Source organism: Astatotilapia calliptera, chromosome 12 (genome assembly GCF_900246225.1).
Source record: "Astatotilapia calliptera chromosome 12, fAstCal1.2, whole genome shotgun sequence".
Taxonomy (NCBI): Eukaryota; Metazoa; Chordata; class Actinopteri; order Cichliformes; family Cichlidae; genus Astatotilapia; species Astatotilapia calliptera.
In genome coordinates, this window is record NC_039313.1 from 18,740,787 (window position 1) to 18,757,468 (window position 16,682).

Genomic DNA, 16,682 nt, shown 5'->3' on the forward strand with positions numbered 1-16,682 from the left:
TTATTCATCACTGAGTGCAGGAAGGAAGAGGTCCTAATTAAATTACATGCAGAAGACGAGTTATATCATGGAAGAAGCTAGTAATGTAGATAGTTTAGTTTTTCTTTGCCGTGGTTCCAAAAGGTACATTTTAAAGTCTCAAGTGGATGAACCGGGTGTTGTACTTAATGAAGTCACACGGTGGCACTGTTTTACTCTTAGATGATATTAACCATGGCTATAATGTAGCCTGTCTATAATTCCAAAACCGGAATATTTTCTTTTTATCATTAGACAATAAAAATTACAGGTGGATGAAGCAAAATTTCCTGTAATACTTCTGCCGCATTTAGTTCTAACATTGACGCAGTTCCCTTCACTAAATAAACCATTATTTTCAGTGGAGGGAACTTGAGCTGTGACCTGAGGTGTTAAATGCACTGGGCTGATTGAATGATGGATGCTGAGGTTGATGTGAATGACTGTAACTCGATATCACTCTAGCAGGAAGGGAACCCTGTCTACAAGCTTATAACAGGGATAGAAATTAGACCTGTCTTCCATCATCGCATTCATCACAGAATGTACCGTTTGCACACTAGTTTAAGTTGTTATATGTTTAACAATCACAGTACTTGTAGGTCTGCTGTACAGAAGTAAACATAAATGTATGTTTTATATTTATACACACTTTATCACAAATAAATTTCTACAGACATTCTTTTGTGCTGCTTTTAATTTACAACATCAGTGAACGTACAAATTTATTATACATATGGCTTCATTGTTCAAAATTAGAATTGCATCAGTTTTTGGTACCTTAAGAGTTTTGTCATTTTAAGTGTTCTTCAGACACAAACAATTGTGAAATGATAACATCTTCTTTCTTTTCTTAATAATGAAGTGAAGAAATTTTAATTATGATTAGTGTGAAATTCTGTCCAGCAAACAACCTCATCCAAGATTCCTCAGGTTCATCTCTTTCTGGGCAGATGTGTTTTCTGCAGACATGGTGATCATCTCCTTAGTGGTCTCTTGATGAAATATGCAGAGGCGTCTTATGTGTCTCCTCCTCAGCCTCACACGTTACCGTGTCCTTGCCCGAGTGGCAACCTGCAGTAGCAAACAATGATGCTGTGTCAGCATTTGTAACTTCATTGTAGCCCTTAATTGAAGACTTAAAATGGCACATCTGGTCGTTGAGTTTCCATGTCAAGTTTATGTATAGAGATACAATCGAAAGCAGCAAATACTAACTAAGGTGCTGTATAACTTGTAGGAAACACAAAAGTGGATGAAATAAGAAAAAGGACAGTATAAAACAGCGACAATATAAATGAGTCTAAACCTAAGCTTGATTAAAAGTCATGTTAGGGGATAAACATGGACTAAAATGGGACAATCTAACACTTAAGGCGAGTCTGTTCCAAACCTTAGAAAATACATGGTACAAGCACCTTTTGTAAATATGGATTTAGGAACCATTAAGAGTTTTTTGACACATGAGCAAACTGATCTGGCTGTGACACAAAAGTGCAGGATTTTGGCAAGCTAGGACTGAGCATTTAAGGATTTTAAAACAAATAATAAATGTTCAAATATAATCTGAAAAAAAAAAAGGTAGCCAATCTGCAGAGAAACATGAGATAAAAGAGATAAGGCCCAACTCACCACCATCAGGTGACCATTCTTGGCCTTGTATACCATAGGCTCAGGCCCAGTGCTAAAGTCCACTGCTCCTCCTTTTCCAGCCTGGATTTCAAAGTTGATGCTGTGAATTAATGCAAACACAATGCATACACAAGCAGTTTAGCTCAATGTGCATTTCACATTAGATCTCGAAATTTCAAAACTCAGGCTCACCTGCCCTGAACCACCTTGATGGCATTTTGTTTGTTAGCAATGACACAGAGTTTGGTCAAAAGCTCAAATAAATGGTCACACTGTACTACCAGATCCCCCTGAAACAGCCAGACAAGTTGTGTTAGAATCATCCACCTGAAAATCTTTAAAAATTTTCACTACATGCATGTTCCTCCTTCATTTTAGTTACTCTGCATTATCAGCAGAGCAAAAGCCATTCTATGTTTTAACTTGTTCCACCATATCTAATCATGTCATTTAAGCTACAAATAAACTTCATTGGTCTCACCATTAGCAAAAACAAAACAAAAAAAAGGCAAGCTTGATCCATACATTTGCATACCTTTTGTTTAGGTTCTTCACGTGTTATGTGGAATACAATGGTGCTGTCAGTCAAGTTACTGACAGAAATCTCTGCAGTGAGTCAAATAATAGAAGCATGTAGCCCCACATTTGAGAATGAAGATATCTGATGGCTAATAAAATATATATTAGCACACTGGTCTGACCTTTGAGAGAGGTGTACAGCACTCTCTGCTTGATCTTGGCTTCCTCTACCACATAGACAGCTGTCTGGGTGAGGATGAGCTGTCGCTGCCTCGGTTTGAAGCCATTCCTGTCATACTTAATTACTGGAACGCAGTACTGCAGAAACACAGCATATATCAGTGCATCTTTGGTGTGAACTGCCCATAGAAGTATACAGACATTTTATTACCTTTATACGCTCGTTGCGAATCATCTGGATGACCCTTGTGTTTATGTCTTCCTCGCCTATTAAGTGAGATGTTAAATGACATATGAATGATGGTTCTAAAATGAACAGGCATTGTGTGAGGGTGTCTGATATTTACTGATTCTGGTGTCCGCAAATGGATGGGCAACACTCTGTGGATAACTGTCCTTTTTCCCCTTGAAGACGGAGCTGGTGATCAGCTTCATTTCGAACTGAAGGGGCAAAAAGGAATGGAAAATTTAACTGTGATGACTACAAAGAGAACAAGACTGCCCTTTAATGTGGCTTACCTGTGCTTTCTTCTGCGGTGTGATTCCTCGCACATATTTCCGCACCATAAGACGGTAGTGAAGCTTACGCAGCATCTCTGATGTCTAATGAAGAACGAAATCAGTTCTTCACCACAAAGTCAATATAAAAGCTGTATTCAGTCAGTTTTGCATTTAAGTTGATTAGTCGTTATTACTATATATTGCTATGTGGAAATAAAAAAGAGCATACACTCACTGGCCACTTTATTAAGTGCACCTTATACAACTCAATGCATTTAGTCATGCAGACACGGTGAAGACTATCTGCTGAAGTTCAAACTGAGCATGACAGTGAGGGAGGAAGATGATTTAAGTGTGTTTCAGTGTAACCTGGCGTATGAGCATTTCAGAAACTGATGATCTACTGGGATTTTGTTAATAACATCCATAGGGTTTACAGAGAATGACCAGAAAAAGAGAAAATATCCAGTGGGTGGCAGTTCTCTGGGTGAAAATGTCTCATTGATACTAGAGGTCAGAGGAAAATGACCAGACTGCTTCGAGCGGATAGGAAGGCAACAGTAACCCAAATAACCACTTGTTACAATCAAGATATGCACAACATATCAAATCTTAAAGCAGTTGGGTTAAAGCAGCAGAAGTCCGCAGTGGGTGCCACCCAGTCAGCTAAGAACAGAAAGCTGACTGGGTGGCAGTATTCATCGGTGTTAAACATTAGACAATAAAAACTGACAAAAAGCTGCATGTTCTGATTAACCTAAATTTCTGACGCTACTTTCACATAAAGAAATTTGCATAAACAACATGAAAGCGTGGATCCATTTTGCCTCGTATCAACAGTTCGGGCTGGTGGTGGCGTCATGGTGTGGGCAACTTTGGGTCCGTCAGACAGAGCTAATCATCTTATTGTTGTTGCTGATCATGCCCATCCCTTTATGACCAACATGTACCAATCTCCTGAAAGATCATCTCAGACTGGACCAAAATCTCAGAGAAATTTTTGAATCTGTGCCATGATGAAGGCAGTTTCAAAGGCAACAGGGCAAGCAAGATGTATCTAATAAAGTGGCCACTGAGTGCATTCTCACATGGAAATAAATACAGAAAATTATAGGAACATATAAGACACACATATCTCATTCTATAAAATACTTGTGACATTTTTTGTTATGTAACTCAATGTTTACTTGATTCAAATACAGTGTGAAAAATTAAAAAGGACCACAGTTATGAATGCATTAGTATTAGAAACAGTTGCTTGATTTTGTTTCTCTGTTTCATTGTTATATGACTTATAGCACCTCTGTGAGCACAGCTGGTGGAGTTAGCCAGGGGGTTTTATCCAAAACGGTCTTTGGCAGGTTGTCTCTAAGTCTGTTCAGGTAATTTTGCCTCACGAAGGCCAGGTACTCTGAGTTATCTGTGTTTTTTGCCTGCCCTCTGGTCATGTAGCCTTTGATAAATCTGAAATGTGTGGCAAAGAACAGGATCAGTTCAAATGTAACAGAGACACTGATGGGGGCTTTTTTTATTTTTGATATTTACGTGTTTTACTTACTTCTTGATGACTTTTACCGCCCAGGCTCTCTTCTCCTTCTCCTTCCTAGCCTGTGTTCCTCTCCAACAAGATTCAATCTTAGTGGCTGAGGAGATTAAAAATAGACATTATCTAATATTTTTTATTGCTAACAAAAACTGTTTCTATCATTCTGGATGTTGTGACATTTACCAGCTTCTTTCTGTTTTCTGTATTCTCCCTTTGCCCTGTAGCCTTTGTATTTTGCCTGGATGCGTGTTGCTGCAAATCCAGAGCAAAAAATATAAATCAGCTTGATTGTGAGACGGGATGACTGTAGGTCTAAGGCAGTTGACACTCACCCAGTTCATGTTTGCATTTCTCATAAGCATCCTCTGTGGCGAACAGTGTCCTGGGGTGACGGATGAAAATTTTGGTCCTGCAATAAACAAATCAGCAACTTGTACTTTTGTGATTCCTCGCATAAGCTGGATTTGTTGAGGTAACGAGAAAGACTTCCTCACCGTCCCATTTTGTACTCATCTGGCAGGTAGCCCAGATGTTGAACCAGCACTTCCACTCCATCGGCGGCTACTCCTCTCCAGTGTGGCCAGGTGGCTGGGCACAATGGTTTATATCTGTAAGATGAGCCAAACAAACTGTGCTCGAAAGAAGCCCCTCAGTTCACCTAGAGCTTACATTTAAAACATAAATTTCCCTGAAATTGAGAAACTCTACGGTCCTTTATACCTCTTCAAAAAAACGTCGTATTTACGTCTGTAAGCAAAACCAGCTCGTCTGACTCTGAGGTGCTCCATCAGACCCAGGTACTTCACCTGATGCCTGATCAGTGCTTCATCAAACTGACCTGTGATGTAACGATAAATACACGATTGATTTGGTCTTATTCAAACATTTCTGTGTCATTAACATCTACCTTTTGTTAGTTAAGGTACCTGACTGCTTGGACTCGTTAGATTTCAGGCAGCGTATGTACCAGGCCTCTTTAGCCACAAGGATCTCTGTCAGCTTCTGCAGACTGCTCTTAAACTGAGTCACCACCTGCAAACACAACACAAGGGTCACAATGTCCTTTCCGCCTGACTCCCCTCAGCAGTTAAGTTAGATGTTATGGATGAAGGATATGGAGGGTCAAACATGGGCGAACGTACTGTTTCTGGTCTTCTCCTGCTGTCTGGATCCATGGATGAGAAGCACTCTTTGACTATGTCATTTTTAGACTGACACATAAGCTTTGAGAAGGTGGAGCGACACACAAGCACACATTAACACTAGGGCTGCCACGATTAGTCGACTAGTCACGATTACGTCGACTATCAAAATCGTCGACGACTAATTTAATAGTCGACGCGTCGTTTGAAGCTTTGTAAGATCCCAAAAGACGCAGGAATAAGTAGTAGGATTTAAGAGTGTAATAACGGACTGAAACAGAAGATGGCAGCACTGCATGTACAAGGATGCCAGCTGCCGTTAAACCCCGAAGAAGAAGAAGCTGTGTCCCAGAATTCATAGCGCAGCCCAGCTCAGTTTCCAACAATGGCGGCAGCTAGTTAGTTTTAATATTACTCTTATTATTCTTTCTGGGTCACAAAATAAACGTTTAACATATTTTCAGGCGAGAATGTAGCTGTGTAAACCTCAAATATCTGCTCAGTTTATCAGGACACCACATATTTTCAAAAGCGCTCCGACGTTTTCGGAGACGTCTGTTACCTACTAGCTCGATAGCGAGCCGGGGGCTAGGTCACTAGCGCCGTGAGAACACCGGACTCCTGGCAAATTGTTTTCAAACCCGCTACTCAGGTTAAACATGATATATAAGTCACTTAGATAACTTAACAATGTTATTGTTTGGCTTTTTTTTAGTATTTTATTTGTTCCTGAGTAAATCGGTTTGGCTGAGATTAAAGTTATAGTTTTTACACAGCTAAATAAACATCAAGCAGACAGCTGATTATCAGAAGTGTGAGATGCTCGAGAATATACTCTGGTGTCCTGTTATATTTTAGATAGCAAGGAGTTTATTAAACTTCACCGAAACAATCTGCAAATTTCATTAAAATTTAATAAACTATCATCTTGTCTTTATTTTTAGTTAGCACAGACCTTAAACACTTAAAGCTGTAAGCTAATGATAGTTATATTAGAGCAGATGCTGCTGGTGCAATAAGCTGTACGTTTTACGTCCAATGGATGATGATCTGATTAGTCAACTAATCGCAAAAATAATCGGTGACTAGTCGACTATCCAAATAATCGTTTGTGGCAGCCCTAATTAACACACAGGTTTAGGCAGTTACTTTAACCATAATTAATCAAATACTGAGAAAATACCCCCATCTTTTGCTATTTACAGTAAAGTCTAAAACACGTCTTTATCTGACATAATATCAGCTGTAGACTTACATCTTTTATGTTTCTATATAGTAGGTCGTTGTTTTTGTCCAGGAAACCTAGATTAGCATAAAAAAAAAAATCAGTGTCTTAGGGATGTCAGTTCAAAGCAAAAAGGTTTAAATGGTTGAGTCACAGGGGATGAGACTGTGGTTTTCTTTACCCACAACACAGTAGGTGACCTCCCCGGCATAATGCAAGAGACGGAAATCTCCCCTCTCCAGAGTCTTACGTGTCATTTTGTCAGCTAGTTTGTGCCTGGAGTCAAAGAGGTGGAGAGAGACAGAGGGATGAAGAGTGAGAGGCTTTATAGTCGAATCCTAATCCTCCGTCTCTATCGGCTCACTGTCGACTCCCTCACAGGCCACCAGTCAACAGAACACCAATGAAAGGAGTCAGACTTTAGAGCCGAGGAAAGGCTTTGAATTGTACAGTAGATAGACAGTGTATTTAATTACGCTAAATGTTGTTATTTTTGAAGTCACAAATCAACATTATCAAAACAAAAAACAACCTTTATTGTGACTTTGGAATAACCAGCACTCCTGTTTATAGATATAAGTGGGATGCATGGGGCTGATTCAGTGCGTAAGACTGTTCGTTTCTCTTAGAGTCAGTCAGGATCAGAGCAGGAGCATTCAAGATCTCTTGGAGTCAGAGAAATAAGCACTGGTGCTGCATACAGTGTCAATGTCAATTCTATTTATGTTGTTCATTTCGTGTACTGTGTGTGTGTGTGTGTGTGTGTGTGTGTGTGTGTGTGTGTGTATTTTAGGTCATTACTCACGTGACAAAGTGGGGGTGATTCCCCATCTTTTCTTCCAGTCTCTCCAGGAAGGTCAGATCTGTGGCATCTCCTGGCCTTAGACACTCCTCATCCTGCAAAATAATCATTGTGAATAATCTTGAGCAGTATTTTTAAAACAGTTATAAATGGCCATCCCAGTGTGAACATACACACCAGTAATGATATAATTCCTGTGTGTTTTTCCTCGATTAGATCACAGATGATCTTATTGTTGAAGAACTGAACTGGCTCCCACTGGTGGAAAAAGAGATGAGAAATACACAGTTATAAGCACGTGAAAAAAAGCAGCCGCTTATATGTTTTCTGCACGTCCGTCTGTTTGCTTGTTTGTTTGCTGGGGAGAGGGGGGTTTACCTCAATGCCCTCTGCTTCATATTCTTCCTGCTCCGATTTTAGTGTCAGCTCAATGAAAAGCTGCTGCAGCTTCTCGTTGCAATAGTTTATACAGAACTGCTCAAAACTGAGGGAAAGGATCAAGGAAGAGGTGAAAGGTAAGTTTGCAGGTTTCATAAAGATTATAAGGTAAATAAAACAGCTATCAGCTTGCAAAAGCAGCTGAAATTAAAAAGAAAAAAACACAGAAAGATTACACCTACCTGTTTACGTAGAAAACCTCAAATCCATATATGTCCAAAAGCCCTATAACAGTCTTTCGTGAAGGGTCCTAGTGAAAGAGAAAAAACGTATAAAAACACATCCTGGCAGGTGAGATTTGTCATTTGAAATACATCCTTATAGTCACTTCGTTCTCCATTGACTCGTTGATCCTGTTGACCAGCCAGGTGAAGGTCTGCCCATAGATAGCTTTGGCTAAGGCATCTCTGGCATAGATGGCGTGATCAGTTGTGAAAGGGCTGAGGACCTTTTAGAGTAACAAAGCATCATACCTGAGTTTATAGTTTAAACAGAAACACAAGTCTGTTATTGTTAAAACTAAAGAAGGTTTTAGCAAATGTGAACCTGATCTTTTTTGGCTTCAATCTTCCTGAATGTTAGGCCCTCTTGAAGTCTGTGTGCATCCACTCCTAGCAGCTGTGAAGAAAACTAAACATTAAAAAGCTTATTGATATGCTTAATGAATAGCTAAAGAATTTATATTTTCTACTTTCTTACATTTGAGACCCAGTGCAGCTCTGTGTTGTTGTTCAGGAGGGCGTGACCTTTACTATCAGAGTCAAACCGCACATTCCCCAGGTGGAGAACGCTTGCAATGACCTCAAACAAGTGCTGCACAAAATTATAATTTATAAGCAAGACTGACTGCTGTGAATGAAGCCATCTGCAACAGCATCCAACTCACATTGGTGGCAGTCTCATCAAAGCTGATGATTTGAAGTGCGTTTTTTACTGTTTTCCAGTCGTTTTTGTCATTAATGGAGGGCACAATGGGACACTGCCCCTGTCAGAAACAATGAACATAGAAAAAAAAACACTGTTTCTGAAAGTGTTCTACTTTCTTATCAGATTCTATGTTAACAACAAAGCCCACTGACTTATGCGTACCTGTGTTAGATAGTTATAATGCTGGCAACCTCTCTCCAAGCCCAGCTGATGCAGCAAGTCATCTGATCCTCCCTCTACCAGCTGATAAAAGATGTGAAAGTTTCTCTCCCCGTGATTCTGATGCACAACCCTTGATTTCTCCAGCAGGTAGTTCAGGATATGGCCTCCAACAGCATCCCCCTATGGGCATCATGATCCTAAAGACAGCAGCTCTACAACTTGCAGAAAAAACACAGCCTATGGTCCAGTGGCCAGATTGAAAACTGGTTAGGATAAAGAATCTCCTTCTGTTTCAGTAAAGTTGACTTTTGTTAAGCAGTCGTCGTTTTTTTACATAAATTAAATAAATCTGGAACCAACTTGATGTTTTTCAGGCTTCATGTAATGTTGTTTGTACTCATGCTACAACTTTTTTTGTCTTGTATAGCAAAAATAATCACACCACAACCAACTACACTCTAGGAACCAAACAACAGTAAGCTAAGTTTTTTTCCTATTCTGTGAATACAGCATCTGATCCTTACCTGGCTGTCAAACTGGATGTCCATATATTTCCCAAATCGGCTTGAGTTGTCATTTTTTAGTGTTTTAGCATTTCCAAAAGCCTGTGGGGGAAAAAAAAAAAGTCAAATCATTCACAGTAATTGATGATCTGTCCCTCTTCACTATATGTCAATGCACTTCTACAGCATGTAGTAACCATCAAACCTCCAGGACGGGGTTGGACATGAGCATTTTGTCTCTGACTGTGTTTAGCAGAGTGGTGCTTGGACAGCTGACGGCATAATACTGCAAAATCTTCTTGGAGGCCTCTGTTTTTCCTGCTCCGCTCTCACCAGAGATGAGGATGAAGTGATTGTTGAACTCTGTCAGCATGGTGTGGTACGCATTATCCGCCAAGGCATAACTGTTGGGTTGCAGAGCAGTTACAGTATTTCAGTAGTAAACTTTGAACCGCACTCGGAGTTATTTCAGTTGAAAGAACACAGGAGTGGGCTCATTTCCTTATGGGTGCTTTCAGCAGGATAACACACCATGTCACATAGTTCAAATCATCTCACGCTGATTTATTAAACACTGCAATAAATGACCTCCACAGTCACCAGGTCTCAATCCCATACAGCACATTTAAGATGTGGTGGAACGTGAGTTTCCCATCATGGACGTGCTGCCGACAATTTTGCAGGAACTGAGTGATGCTGTTGATTTTATTTTGAATATGCAAATATAACTAGAATAACAAGAGAAAAGAAAAATTAAAAACAAGTTTTCGTGATTATCTCCATGTCTACACAATGTTTATGCTGGAAAAGGAGTAGGATGAAGTTTAGACTTACTGGTGTAAACAGGTGCACCAAAAAAAGCGTGTGTATACAAACTCACATGTGGGGCGGCAGCTCAAAAAAGTTGACACCCATGTAGATATCCATCTGCTTCTTGTTGTAGATGTCCAGCTCTTTATATGGATTGACAGAGACTAACAACGTTCCAATGTAAGTCTAAAAGAATGAGTTAAAAATCATCAAATTTTTTGCAAAGAAAATGCCACGTGTGAACGTAAGGTTTAAATTGTACTCACATAGATGAGATCCTTGCTGAAGCGTTTCTTGAGGTTGCTCAGAAAGGCAGCTTCCGTGGTTTCATCCAGCAGTACAAAATCCTGGATTCCCACACGGTCCCTGGCAGTCAGGGCACCCTCCATGTCTAGCTGACCCTGTGCAACAAGTTGTAGCAACAACATAGCAGCTGAATGCACTAAGAAAAGTGACATTTCTAGTGTTTACTTCCAAAAATGTATATGTCTAAAACAAATTTGCAACACAGCCGCATATTCTGTGCTTCACAGGGACAGTTTTACTTTATTTATTATTTTTCCCCATATTAATGAGATGAGCAAAGTTTAGAGCAAAAGTAACATTTTCATGTTGTGCATATACAACATTATATCAGAATTTTCAGTCATGTGTTTTGACAACTGCAGCTGGATGTTTGAATGTTTGGATTAATGGCTCCAAGCGGGAGGACAACACAAAAAAAAGTGCCATAAAAAGAACAAACATGGTGTCCTTTAGTTCTATTGAAGCAAGAGGTCCAGAGGTCCTGTGTGTCTTTGAAGCTAAGGTCTGTGATTGTGCAGATGAACAGACAGAAGATAATGATCGCTACACGGCGCACAGGGACCTTGGCTGGCAGCCCATGGTTCACTTGAGCTGACGCACCAACCAAACACAACACACTGTGCAAATGGACTTGGGGAGCCCGAAACAGCGGCACATTTAAGAAGCGTAGTGGGAAAAAAATTCCACCAATCTGTTTTGCATTCGCAGCACCAACACTCGGACCAAAGGTTTTCACAGCTTTTGTTGGTTTTGTGTTTTTTTTTCTCTGTCTCTCTCTCTCCTTTGGAAGCAGAAGTCCTTTGATTCTCAGCTCTCTCTGTAAAACATTAAAAAAGATAATCCATTGGATCTAATTGACACAAAGTCCTCCTTCTCTTCCCCACCAACCCACTCTCCTCCCCTGCCTCTATCCTCCGCCTATGGCCCTCGTTTCTTCTGAGAAAGGCCAAGTGTTTTTGTCCTGTAAATACCACGGAGCAGAGACAAAAAAGACGTCTTTAAAATGCAGTCTACAATCCATTACACATATTCCCCCTGCATAACCATTCAGTAATTATTCATTAGAAAACATTTAACGTCACAGTGAATTTCACACTAGGCAGTCGAAACACAATAGAGGAGATTTGGCCTACTTTGGGGTGAGGAGTTGGGGAGGGGTTCGCTGTACAGAGGAAGGGCGAAGGCGAAAGGAGTGCGGGAGGAGGGGAGCAGTATTTGTCTGATCTGAGAACCTCTGAAACGGGGCTGTCTTGAGACAACGGGACAGACTAAATAGTGCACTAACGGTCTGTGCCCCGCTGCTTGCTGTGACACTCATTTAGTGTGCTTTAGTGTGCCCCGAGGCCAAACAATAGAGGCTTGTTCTTAGCAATCTTGTGCTGTAATTTGGACTTCATTACTTTGCTCATATGGGGCCTCAAAGAAGGATAGAGGAGGCTAGTCAGATGAGAGTGGAGTTTTTTTTTGTTGTTGTTTTTTTTTCCCACCTGTCAGCCCCCGACCCCCAGTGCTCTCACCCCTCTCGGCAACAATACCCCTCACCCCGTGTCCCCACCAATAACCCTCACCCGGCCCCCCTCACCCACCTCCCACCCACCCACTTTAAGCCAATGAGACAGGTGAACAATATCATTGAAGGAACTCTTTTTTGGACGTCAGAATCAATCTGGCACTGTGATGGTAGTGGTGCTGCTGTGGGGTATCTTTGACACCCCCTTCTTTCATGGGAACAAACTTCTCTCAGGGCAGCACAAGCAGACAATGTGCTGGGACAGCGTGACTTAGAGATCTGCCATACAGTATTACAAGTAATAACATGAACAGATAAGCTCCTGTCAAGAGAAGGATTATTGCATTCAGCCATGATAATAATGCTAATGTTTTAGATTTTTGGACTAAATCTAAAGGTCTGCTGGTTTCCATTCAGGCTTCCTTTGGTGTTCTGCAGGTATTTCTTTTTAAGAAAGCTGTCTGCAGCAAGCGGGAGCGTTCCTAATGACACTATGCAAGAAAGGCTAAATCCTTAGAGTCTGAGCTGAAAGAAGCGCCTAATTATTGAAAGCATTCCCCTCATCCTTGTGTTATTTGTAACTCTGTTTTTCCACATATATATGGAGAGAGAGGGGGGGGGGGAACAGTTTAGAAACAGAACTAGATACTTATAATTAAACAATAGATGGCACAATCTGACGCACAGTGGAAAGAAGGATTATGTAATGAATCCCTAAACTCGCTGTCAGATCAGGTGAATTGCTTTGCTACCTCAGAGCGCAACCAATTGTATTTTAATTAAGAGATGGTTCCTCATCTTGGTCTAGAGTGTCAGTGGTGCCTGAGACAGTGACCTCATCGGTGAGATGAGGAAGGGAGCAGCTGCTAGGACAATTTATGAACTTACAGGGAAAAGTTATCTCCCCTTTAAAGAGGGTTGCAGTTGAAACTTTCACATCCAGTAAAGAATAGCTCCACTAAATCACAATAATACTTCCTGTTAGCTTAGCACAGTTTTATCTCACAATGGCTCTTTTTCTCCCAAACCATCATTTAGCAAGACTTAGATGAGATGAGTAAGACCGCTTTTAGACCTGCATGCTGAATATCAAGCTACCAAATCTGTCTACCAACCCCTCTTAACATGAATCCCTTTGCTCATGAAAAGAAATGAAAACTGATATTTTACACCTTTTTGCTAAGAAGAATATATCTTGTTACCTCCAAACTCACTGAATTGATTATCTTAGCTTTTAGGTGACTGTGAGAAATAAAGGCCAGGCCTCAACACCACTCACAACACACAGGGTTACTTTAAAACTCCTTGTGATGAAGAGAACACACAGCAATGGTTACAGCATAAGAGAAAAGCCAAACCTGCATTCTGAAGCTGTATTATTGCTGCAGCCAGGTGCAGAAACTCAGTGAGGATCCAAAGTCAAACAAGGCCCCCCCCTCCTACTGAAGTGAGACAAAAATAGTGTATCCTCCTGTGTCTGCTTGCATTGAAGTAATCAGCGAAAGACTGGCTTCTTGAAAGTTAGTTACCAAAGGTCAGGACTCTATAATGTAAATAGGAAAAAACACCCTTAGCTAGTTGCTCACTGGTGCAGCATGCTGTGGTAGTACTATGCTGGTGATGCTGTATGTGCACATATATGTTTCTCCACATCATGCTGAACCAGGCTCAGGCAAAGGGCTCTGTGGGCCGAGTAGTTAATCATTCATGTTGTGGTAGGTGGAGGGACAGAGAGATCTTATTCAGCGTTTACCTGGGTATCTACTGCTCTACTGAGTGTAACATAACAATACAGAAACAAGATCCAAGATCCAAACTACTCCATCTAAACTCCATTACATCACCACCAACAGTAAAAAAGGCCCCATTCTTCTAACTGGCACATTCCAGGTCTGGTTACTGATCTTTGATTAGGTGGGAACGTTTACAGACTAATCACCACTTCTTTAGTATTCATTATAACAATGTTACTCAGGGGAGCACCACTGCTACTGAGCTACCGCCTGAGCTGCTGGTGTTAATTGTGCTTTTGTAAAATTCTGCTAGGCTGGTGCCCAAATGCAATTAACACACTTTATGCCTCAGTGAAAACAATTATCAGCACCTTTAATTAAAGACGATAGAATTCAAATGACTGCATTGTTTTGCCTGTGTTGGAGAGCTGAAAGACTTGAACTGACAGGAAATGAGTGACAACACAAACAACGGTAGGGCAACAATGAGCTGACCTGTGAGAACTTCAATTGGTAGTCATTTGTTTAAACCCAAAGGTCACCGGGTGGCATAAAAGTCAAATTACACTTCATCCAGTTGTTTTGGAGACTACCAAAACACAACATTACTTGTCTGTAATAAAATATTACCATCCAACCAAGGTTATTACGGTTAACTAAAATCAAATCTAAACTTAAACTAGATGTGGAAAAACACTTTGGTTAAATAAAATCAATAAAAAAGAAAAGAAAAGACCTTTGAACTGAAATGATTGTTTAAACTTAAAAAAACTAATTATTAACACATTTAAAACATGGAGGAAATATCCTTAGTTGTAGTGTACGTCAGTTTGGTAAAAAAAAAAAAATCTTTTATCTAAATTTATTTTATATGGCTTTGATAGACATATTTATTGACACTTGAATGTCTGCTTTCAAAAATATCTGTTTTTATTGTAATGTTTATTGTATTGAAACTAAAATGAATTGAAAGCAAAAAGTTGAAATGAAATAAAATGAAGGCTATAAGGGCAAATTATATATTACAAAACTAGACTAACTCTGCATCTGACCACATTTGCTATCTCAAGAACACCGCAGCTACTCACCTGACTATAAATATAAATGGCACAATTGTACAAAAGAAACTGGATTAAGTTTTTCAATTATCACCTGGTGACAGTGGATAGGGAGAAAGTAATGGATAGCCACACTTAAAGGAAATTCTAATTCACTGTGAATACTAAGTAAATGAAATAGAATTGTCATGCCTTAAAGTAGTGGTTGCATATGTGGCCAGAGCAGGTGTGAATTATACCGGGTTTATCTCTGTAACCTAGTAACCAGTGTTAGAAAAACATGCCCCTTCCAAGGAAACACAGGTGTCCATTTTCTCTGCTGCGACGACCTAAATGTGATAAAAGCTCAGGTTTCACCACATTTATGAACTGATTAATGTTTGGAAAGCTTTCAGTCAGTCGGCTGTAATGTGTGACCAGTTGAGTGTTCAGCATATTGAATTATTCACTCTCCACCACAGAAAAGTTGTCAAGGTTACCTCTGCCGTCGCCCCACCTTTCCTCAGCCCAGCAATGCTTGTCCAATCTTAACAAGCTTTGTGCTACCCACTGGGCTCTGATTCAGCACGAGATGTGGCAAATCCAATTACACAGGAGTCAGAGAGGTTGATTTTCCCATTATAGATTCCATGCTGAGAATGAGAGCTGATGATAACACCACTGCTGCCCCCCTCTCTCTCTCCTCTTCTTCTTCTTATTTTCTGTCCATTTCACTGTTCTCCTCTCTTTTTTCTTTCTCTCTCTGTCTTCCTATTCCTCTTTCCCCAAATACCTTCTTTCTTCCCCCATCCTTTTCTTTGGATTCCTCATTCTTCCATAGTCCATTATTCTAATTTTTCAGAGCACCGTAACGAACACTGGGCCCCGTCATTACTTTAGTCCCAAAATTCTGGGTCAGTGAGGTTATTTCATACCCTGCATTGCATTTTCTCAAATTACTGTTTTTTGTCTCTCTTAAAAACCAAGCAGAATAGATAGCATCATTATAACTCTCTATTATCTATCTATTATAATTGTGACTTCTTATTCTTTCCTCGTTTTTTATGCACCTGTAGATATCTAATTGCATTACACTTGACACATTACATGTTTCCACTTAGAAAGGTCACCACAAGGGCTGATTGCAATTCATAAAACTTGACTTATGGGTGTCTAACTGTTATCCACAGTGGTTACATCATGTACTGGCTGTGCAACATAAAAACTAAATAAAAGCTCTTTTGGAAATGAAGCTCTTTTGCACTCAATCAGCTATGAAAAACAAGAGGGCTTTTGCTCAATCTTTAGCCCTTTAGGAAATGAAAAAGGCTTGACCTCAACTCAGACCAGAGGCTTTGGGGGTGACACAGGTCACTAGAGGTCAATAAAAAAAGGTGATCCTCGAGGACAGTGGGACTCAGGCGGGGGATTCAGCAGTCTGTCCAGAGAGGTCACCTGCTGAGTAGAAGAGAAGAAGATGGTGTGATCTCAGCTGCAGGGGAATCTGTGATTGACCAGTATTCACCATTACTCTGTCAAACCACTGCAACTTTACCTTTCCTCTGTTCACGCCAAAAGAAACAGATGGTTGATATTAAAAACTTGGTAACACTTTATAATATGAGGATGTTAAACCCCTGTAATTAAATGGAATTTGATTATATTTTATTAGAAATTACAACAGAAATATG

General features: G+C 40.2%; 1 protein-coding gene across 1 annotated transcript; it reads right to left on the reverse strand.

The window, feature by feature from the left end:
• Positions 1-761: 761 nt before the first annotated feature.
• myo1ha (myosin IHa) lies at positions 762-10,856 on the reverse strand. Its single transcript, XM_026188311.1, has 31 exons — positions 10,672-10,856; positions 10,476-10,591; positions 9,801-9,999; positions 9,617-9,697; positions 9,093-9,272; positions 8,890-8,988; positions 8,703-8,816; positions 8,550-8,621; positions 8,332-8,451; positions 8,186-8,253; positions 7,944-8,049; positions 7,743-7,823; positions 7,569-7,660; positions 6,945-7,039; positions 6,794-6,840; positions 5,539-5,619; positions 5,323-5,428; positions 5,117-5,234; positions 4,891-5,004; positions 4,729-4,805; positions 4,580-4,648; positions 4,409-4,493; positions 4,152-4,314; positions 2,869-2,952; positions 2,697-2,790; positions 2,561-2,616; positions 2,352-2,487; positions 2,186-2,256; positions 1,843-1,940; positions 1,651-1,750; positions 762-1,092 (listed from the first exon to the last, which is right to left on the reverse strand). Exons 1-31 carry the CDS (start codon positions 10,831-10,833, stop codon positions 1,066-1,068), a joined length of 3,111 nt encoding a protein of 1,036 aa, XP_026044096.1. The 5' UTR covers positions 10,834-10,856; the 3' UTR covers positions 762-1,065.
• Between the last annotated feature and the right edge of the window lie 5,826 nt (positions 10,857-16,682).

Coding starts and splice junctions, on each gene's coding strand:
- myo1ha (XM_026188311.1), bottom strand. CDS start 10,833: ATGTTGTTGCTACAACTTGTTGCACAGGGTCAGCTAGACATGGAGGGT. Junction 10,000..10,475: donor TTTGAGCTGCCGCCCCACAT/GTGAGTTTGTAT, acceptor GCAACCCAACAG/TTATGCCTTGGCGGATAATG. Junction 9,698..9,800: donor TGTCCAACCCCGTCCTGGAG/GTTTGATGGTTA, acceptor TTTCCCCCACAG/GCTTTTGGAAATGCTAAAAC.